Source organism: Falco rusticolus, chromosome 7 (genome assembly GCF_015220075.1).
Source record: "Falco rusticolus isolate bFalRus1 chromosome 7, bFalRus1.pri, whole genome shotgun sequence".
NCBI lineage: Eukaryota > Metazoa > Chordata > Aves > Falconiformes > Falconidae > Falco > Falco rusticolus.
The window spans coordinates 3450158-3458189 of record NC_051193.1 but is presented as its reverse complement, the minus strand read 5'-3'; the positions used below and the strand labels follow the sequence as shown (position 1 = coordinate 3458189).

At 52.4% G+C, this 8032-nt stretch overlaps 1 protein-coding gene across 1 annotated transcript; it reads right to left on the bottom strand.

Annotated features, from left to right (window-relative positions):
• Positions 1 to 23: 23 nt before the first annotated feature.
• CTSH (cathepsin H) lies at positions 24 to 7945 on the bottom strand. The gene is made up of 12 exons (XM_037394554.1): positions 7807 to 7945; positions 7625 to 7656; positions 7399 to 7504; positions 7237 to 7307; positions 6659 to 6763; positions 6249 to 6335; positions 5318 to 5373; positions 4112 to 4193; positions 3966 to 4034; positions 3450 to 3556; positions 1486 to 1611; positions 24 to 846 (listed from the first exon to the last, which is right to left on the bottom strand). Exons 1-12 carry the CDS (start codon positions 7877 to 7879, stop codon positions 771 to 773), a joined length of 990 nt encoding a protein of 329 aa, XP_037250451.1. The 5' UTR covers positions 7880 to 7945; the 3' UTR covers positions 24 to 770.
• Between the last annotated feature and the right edge of the window lie 87 nt (positions 7946 to 8032).

The window sequence follows — 8032 nt, the reverse complement described above, 5'->3', positions numbered from 1 at the left end:
GGCCACGGAGAGCGCACACCGCACCGGTGACGAGTCATCTTTATTCAAACAGTGGCAGATTTTAGCGTGAAATAGCACACAACAAAAGGCCTCCCTCCTGACACGCAGCCTTCTCTCACCCTCAGCTCTTTATAAACTATTGGTAATAAGCATCTTGCTTTCTTCATTGATTCATAAAATAAATTAATCCGTTTCTTCTCTGTTTGCATTAAAATACCCTGATTTTTTAATACAAAAAATACTAAAAACATTTAATCAAAATAGATAAAACATACAAATCACAGCAGTCATCTTTCTCTAGAGAAATGAAAAATAGCCTTCAAAGAAAATAAATCTCAAGAACATCTGTCAACTGGGAAACTACCACATGAAGGAAGGGGTGACTTTGTTGAGGCAGCATCTGGTAGCTGCGTGACATTTCCACCACCTAAGCAGCTGCCATCCCTCCGCCACTGCTGACACCCCCCAGCAGAGGTGCGGGGCCCCAGCTGGCACTGGGAGCAAGGCACACCGCAAACAAGCACATAATGCCAGAAGGAGGTGAGAGTCTGGCGTTCAGTGTGGGAGCACACTTGCTTTTGGCTGGGGAAAGGAGGTGCAGGTCTTCCTGCTGCAAGAAGCTGTATGCAAGCAGAGGAATCTACCAGCAACATAACTTTCTGCAGACAGGTATTACGTGTTCGCACTTTCTCGATTTTAGCACTCAGAAATTTGCATACAATCTGTTGTTCCTTTTCCTATGCCTGCTTTCCCCAGCCTGCATTCTCCTCTTACACCTGAGGAACTGGGTAAGATGCACAAGCAGCGAGACCACACATATTCTTGCCACGTTCAATAAGAAAGTACCTAAGAAGAGAAAGAAATGTATATGAGTGAGTATTCCCTCCTTTGGCAGAGTCAACACAACAGACAGTGATACAAGGCAACTGCTCTAATTACATGCTAGCTCCTTCCTCACACCAGGAGCAAATACCTGTGATGGAGCTGTTACTGCCAGTACTTAGCCAGGCAATGCTATCCCTGTCCCCTTTTATCACAAACAAGCAGAGTTAGCACGCAGCTCCCAAAGATTTCACTTGCAGCTGGAGATATTTGTGGAACTGGAGTGAAAACTCACTCCCAGCGCAACCTGGCACAACCCCTTCTTTGGCCACATAACCACAGAAGAGGCACGGTGCTCTCCTGACAGCAGTATGGTGGCTCTCCATGCATTGGCCGAGACCCTGGCTACTACGGCAGGTCTACTGATCTGAGTCTGCTCTAACCAGTCACCCCAGGACTAGTTCATAGAGCCATGTCTCCTTCACTGCTGAGGCTGGGATGATTTCCCGTGCTTCCTCCCAGAGTATGAAACAGCTGAAAACACAAATTTCAGTTTGAGCACATAAGGGTGACCCAGGGGCTGTAGAATCCCATGCACATGACTGTCCTTTTACAAGGTACAGGAAGACTGTGGTGGGTTCGGTAGTGCTGGGAACTCCTTACCCATCCATGCCCCACATCGGGCCCCAGGAGTTCTTCACAATCCAGTAAGGAGTCCCATTTTCTTCTCCATACCCCACAGCAAGGACAGCATGGTTCACCTTGTCAGGAGTGTGCTCACATTTTGGGCTGCAAAAGAAATGGAAAAATAATGCTGATTTGTTGCATGAAAAAACAGCCTATAATTATGGATTAGCTGGCATTCTCAATTGCATTCCAACTGCAAAAAGAACTAATGCTTACTCTGAACTTCCAGTTGTGGGGAGTATGGAGGAAAGCCAAGAAAAGGAGATATTGCTCTGTTTTCTCGATAGGCTACATGGACCTTTGATCTGAGTACCTGGTCTGGCCTTTTGTTCAGAATTAATGTCAACATTGTCACACAAGAACAAGCCACAATGAAAACAATGAGCAAAGGAATTCTTCCAATGAAAACAAGCTCTTAGTGCATCCCAGTAATGGTTTGTTCTGCCCTGAAGTTCAGGGGCACTGTTCTGCATTCTACACAGGGAACAGCGAGTTCCTCAGTCTAAATACACATTTCCTTCTATTTCCTCTGAATCTCCAGCTTTTAAATTGCACTTGAGGAAAGTTGCTGCCTGTGATATAAAACAAGGCAACACAAGGTACAAGCTCCCGTCTCCTGAGCACCTGTTTTTAAACATTTTCCAGTTGCAGGTTAAGATCAATAATCACCACAACAGATTTACTTTTCTTGAATCTGTTAATAGTTGGTCTGGGGACCACAGGCTGAAAACACTGGAGCATCAATTATTCCATAAACTCTGACTTTAAATCTACCTTAGACTGTAAATCTACAGGATAACTTGGTGTGTTCCTGAAACTGGAATCCTACTACAGTATCTTGATCATCTGCCTGCTTTAACACCTTAAACCTGCCCATTGCTGGCCATTAATTTTGAGATTTCTGTCTTTATTGCAACAGCAAAGCTACCTGAATTCACGGTGCTCTCTACTCTTTCCCTTGCAGCTCCCTGGGGCACATCACTCATGCTTAGACTCTTAGTTTAATTTTCCCTGCAGTTCTACGTGACTGAGGATTCATTACTCTAAAACATTTTTCTAGTTCTCTCCAAACACACATTTTCCCCATTTCTTGCCTAACAGAAATCTATCCTGCCACAGTTAGCTTCCATAGTCTTTCCAAAATATAATCATCACCCTTTTAAGTAGCTTTTTGCCTTGGCTGTAGAGCTGACACAACACTCAAGACCTTCTGCCAGGTCATTTCAGGTCTCACCGTAATTTTTCCATCTCTGCTGCTTTTCTTACATGTCCAGCTGCAGAGTGGCAGGTAAGTACCTGATGGGATTGACACAAGGTGCTTGGGGACCTGCCTGCGCTGCAGAGAACAGCAATGCAGAACCCCCCGCCTTAAATAACACAACCTGCAAACGTACCACCTCAGGCACGGTACAGCATGAAGGCAGCTACACAGCTTGCCACCACCCCTCTGAGGTCTAGCACTGGAAGAGCCTCGTAGAAAACTTACTTTGGTTAGGGCTTACCCTAAGTAAACTAGATGTGTTCAGCTGCAAGACCTGGGCTGACCCTGCCACCACCCACAGCTCAGACACGCGTATCAGCCCTGGGACAGGCTTCTCCCAGCTCTGCGGCAGGACTGCAGAAGGATCTCTCAAGCTCACTTGACTTGCTGACCTTCATTCCAAATACAGTCTGGTCTTCAGGTTGGACTGGTTCCTAGCAGTAAATTGTCTGAAAGCACACTGTTCCCTCTTCCCTGTGCTGTGTTCTCATCTCCCTGGGAAATCGATTTATCAAGGCTCAGTTTACTTATGTTTTCTATTTTCTATTTAAAAGAAAATGCAAGAAAACAGTCCAGTGTCCCTGCATCCATTGCTGTACAGCAGAAGAAATGGGGATTCAAACAATTCCGGTTCTACACCTTCTCCTCACCCTCACCTCCCAAGTTCAGAAATACTCACTTTGAGTAGACTCCTTTTCTGTAGTGCATGAAGTTACTTGTCACCTCAAACGCAAAGCTCACTGGATTGTGCTTTCCCACAGCTTCTACCATGCCATCCTCGTCATACTGCAAGAGGAGGATTCCAGGGTCATTGATCTCTTGATTATGCTGGGACCAGTCAGGATCAGCGGACCAGCAGTCAGAGCACAGTGGGGATGGCTAACCCTGGCTTTCCGCTTACAAACAAACAGGTGCTGCTTGCATTGACAAGAACCCAGACCTTCTTACAGCTTGGAGGTGCACCCACTGTGGAAAGCAGGCAGAGACCCTGTGCCTGTATTTTGGCTACGGCACTTCGTTGTTGCCACCCTCAGGAAAAGGAGTCACCAGTGTGTATGCTGTGTGCATGCCAGCAGCTTGCTCCTCTCCCAGGAGCAAGCAGGCTGCAACTTGCACTGCAGAGCCCAGCACGCCTTGGGATATTCAGGCTTGGCACAGCCCTGGAAATTCAGAAAGACAGCCCTCAGGGCCTTACCTGCGTGATATTGATAACATCCTTGACAAATGCAATAGCCTTCTCTGGCTGGAAGTTGCAGGTGCCATTCTGTGCAGACAGAAAGGAACTGGTGTTAGAGCCTGCTCTGCCATGGCAGAAGTGTATCTGAGCTGCGCTGGAAATACCTTGGCCCGGTATGGGTAGGTGTCCTCCCCCATGAGCCCTTTGTTATACAATATGTATTCAAAGGCTTGGCTTGGCAGGCCCCTGCAAGACAACACAGCCGGAATGCAGATTAATTAGGATGGTAATGCTGCGGCTTCTGCAGAGCAAAGCCATCAATATTCCCCCGCAGTCCTGCAGACCATTCCCACAATCTAGGGGGAAAGGAAAGGACAGTGTGTATCCCAGACCCTCTAAAGGCATGAACTCCAGTCTGTCCCTGCAGTATCTCCCTGCCTGGCACTCAGGCCTGGCCCATCATGCTGTTTGCCACGGTCCTACACAGGCATGGGAGGGCCTCATTCTCAGGGGTGCCTGATCCCTGGGGGAAAATGCCAACACAGGGGCCCCAAAGGTGTGAGGTCACCTCACCCACACAGCACCAACTGTGCTAGATCAGCTTTGCAGCCTCACACACTGAAAGGTATTTTTCCTTAGCCTCTGCCCAGCCTGGCTGGGGTCTCCAGCTACACAGCACATGGAGGACAAGGGACCCACATCTCCAGCAAGCAGCTGCTTCTTTCCCTGGCCACCTTCAGGGAGCACATCTCACAGAGAGAAGAAAAGGACAGTGTGATCAGCCTGCGCTGACAAGGAAAGGACTAAAGAGGAGTCACAAGAAAAATAAAAAGCACCAAGACTGGTTTTGCTCAGCTCTCTGAGCATTCCTCAGGGACTGCTTAACTTACAGAAAACAAGATTTCAGAAAGCTTTATTTTCTGTCTTCTCTAGCAATACCAGTAGGAATTTACCAAAGGGGAAGCAGAAGTTTCTGTGGGTTCCTTAAAGCACCACGAGATGCATGTGACCCATGAGCAGAGCAACAGACAAAACTCCTCCTGCTTTCCCTGAGCGTGTTAAACCCTGGCTACATAGCACCCGTGACTGCAGTATCAGAAGACACTGTAACAGCAAAGTATCAGAAGAAAAACTGATAAACAAGAGGAACAACAGAAGTTAAGAAATGCTAGAGGTTTACATTCTAACATCTAGGGAGGGTGAAATTAAAATGAGCAAACCAAACCCAAATTCTTTTCCCTGACACATCTCAGCCACGGGAAAACAAACCCCATTCCTAGACCTGGAAGGATCCAGACATCCAGATCTTGAGAAAGGCTGTCAGTCATGGAACATAAGATACTCTCATTTCTATTCTTTATCTTACTTACCCACTGCAGCCGTGGTTGTTAAAAGCCTGGGCACAATCAACTAACTGTTGTTCTGCCTACGGAACAAAAGCGTTTTGAGTCAGTATATATTCAACACCTCATTTGGAAAAAGTTAGACAAAATGCAACCTGTGCAGCCGGCAACTGAACAGCGTTGGTTTTATCCATGCAGCTGGCTGCTCACCCATTGTGAGCGGGAATCACCCGGCTGAACAGCTCCATGTCCCAAGGAGGGGGACAAGGAAGACTAGGAGCTGGCAGCCCAGCAAGCTCTGTCTGCAAGAGACTTTCCTCCTCATGCCTGCTGGGACACCATCCCACCCACGGGAGCGCTGGCTGAGATTTCTTTCAAAGGTCAAGTTTGTTTTTAACACACCCCATCATTAGGCATTCCAATATGTCATATAAGTGGCTACTGTCTTTCTAGTACTTCAAGAATGTAAATCCTCTTGGAGTTTAAAAATAAACAGTCTCAAAACTGCTTGCAGCAAGCTGTTTTGCAGTGAGGAGTTCCTGCTGTGTGGCAGCACCAGAGAGAGCTCTAGCTAACTGGGCCTGCTCACCACGGCCGGACCCATCAGCCTCCCATCCCTCTGGTTTTGTCTTGCTCCAAAAAGGGCTCTGCCAAAGCCCGGGACTGCAGGACACTTGGATCCCAAGAGGGGATGGTGACAGGCACATCCTCAGGCACAGAGAGCTCCCAGCCATGCCGCCCCATGCCTCCCCAGCAGTTCTGATCGGCTTGTGAAGAGCTGCAAGGTGTCTGCAGAGCCAGGGGTGCCTGCTACAGCCACATGCAGCGATGTGCAGCCAGACTGGGAACAAGCAGCCAGCGGCTGTCCCGGACAGGAGTGGGCTGGCTCCGCTGGCAGCCCTGGCAGATAATTGGAGGCAGGACTTGCTGTCAGTGCACAGGAAAGAAAATCACTTACCAGATAGAGGAGCTTTCCTGTTGCAATAGCAATAGCAGACTCCAAACATCCTGTGGTGGAAAAGGTCCAGCAGCTCCCACAGGGGCCCTGCATTAGGAACCAGAGAGGAGCTGCTCCATAACGTGCTGCAGGGTCACCGGCCTCCCCAAAATGCCAGGGCCAGGGCTGAAGGGCAGGTCAGGAGCACAGCGCTTCCACGCCCTGCCAGCAGCTAGGCTTCACCTTCTGCTCAGCCCCTGCCCAGGGGCCCACAGCCTCCCCCTGTCCCAGCCCACCCTGACCACAGAGGGGCTCCCAGGGGGGCCCCCTTCCCTGCAGGCACACACCCTCCAGCACAGAGCCCTGCCCGCTGTGGAGAGGCCCTCTCCCAGCCCATTCTTGGTGCATGACCGATGACACACACTCCTCACCTGGTTTTTCACAGGTGTCACAAAATTTCCCTTCTTCCTCCAGTCGATGGAGTCAGGATATGGCCCAGAGCTGCGCAGGAAATTCCCCTTTGTGGCTGAGCAGTTCTGCAAGCGAGGCAGGAGGGCTGTGGCGGGGGGAGCGGTGACTGCCACGCTGCACGTGCAGCCCTGGCCGCCCCATGCAGCCACTGCACCTGCAGAGACCTGGGCCAGCCCTGGAAGGGCACGGCCACCCGCACCCCCGGCAGCGGTGCCCAGGCTGCTCAGGGAGCTGCTGTCTCCCCAAAGAGCCAGGATTGGGCCTTAGATCTACCCATAAGAATACACAGCAACCTGGAAAGCTGAAAGCAGAAGTGACAACTCGGCTGGAGCCGGGGTCAGGAGGCAGCTGACAGCCGAGAGGGCAGGGGATGGGGGGTTCACCTCGCCCTTACCCAGGCTCCGGCCGAGCAGGACACCACACTGATGGCAGGCAGCGCAGCGAGGGGGTGCCGACCCACACACAGGGGCAGAGCCCCTCGCAGCTGGGGGCTGCCAGGCCCCCTCCTGCCCACCCATCACCCGCTCCCGTGATTTACCTGGGGCTCTCTCCATAGGTACAACTTTTTAAATTCTGCGAAGGTCAGATCTGAGAACTGGTTGAGGCCCACTGGAAGGAGGAGGAAAGGGGAACACGTTTGGCTTAGTAAGGCCCGGCGTTCCCAGCCAGAGCGGGCCGGGGGCTGGGAAACGGCTCCTACTCTGGAAGCTGTGGTTGCCGGCGTTGTGCTCGTCGATCTGCCTCTTGTTGCCCAGGAAGATGCGCAGCCTGCGGGGGTACTCGCCCGGGCCGTACCGCCGGGGGTTCTGGGGGGGCAGAGCCCGTCAGCCGCGCCCCGAGGTGCCGCCGCTCCCGCGCGGGCCCGGCCCACCCCAAGCCCCGGGCCCCGAGCCCCGGCCCGCAGAGCAGGCGCCCCGGAGCGTTACCTGCAGCATCCAGGCCTTGAACAGCAGCTCCTCTGCGGGAGAGAGCGGGGAGGCGTCAGCGGCTGCCCCGGCTCGGCTCGGCTCCCCCGCCGCCGCCCTGCCGGCCTACCCGCGGGCCCCGGCCCGGAGAGCGCCCGGGGCGCCGAGCCGAGCCGTGCCCTCCCCTCCCGGTGCCCCGTTACCTTCGGCCGTGGGCTCCCCGGCGGCAGCGGGGGCCAGCAGTGCGGCCGCAGCCAGCAGCACGGCCCAGGCCATCTTCGAGCCGGACCGGGCCGGGCCGGGCCGAGCCGAGCCGAGCCTCTGCGGGAGGGGCGGGGCAGGGGGCGGGGCAGGGGGCGGGACATCCCAGCGCCCAGCAAAGGGGGCGGTGTCTGCGGCTCCGGCGTTAACCCGCCGATAAAAACATCA

Excerpts from the sequence above, each read along its gene's own strand:
- CTSH (XM_037394554.1), bottom strand. The coding sequence starts at position 7,879 with ATGGCCTGGGCCGTGCTGCTGGCTGCGGCCGCACTGCTGGCCCCCGCT. Across the intron at positions 7,657-7,806 it reads CGGGGAGCCCACGGCCGAAG|AGGAGCTGCTGTTCAAGGCC; the intron begins GTAACGGGGCAC and ends TCTCTCCCGCAG. Across the intron at positions 5,374-6,248 it reads CAGGAAAGCTCCTCTATCTG|GCAGAACAACAGTTAGTTGA; the intron begins GTAAGTGATTTT and ends TTTGTTCCGTAG.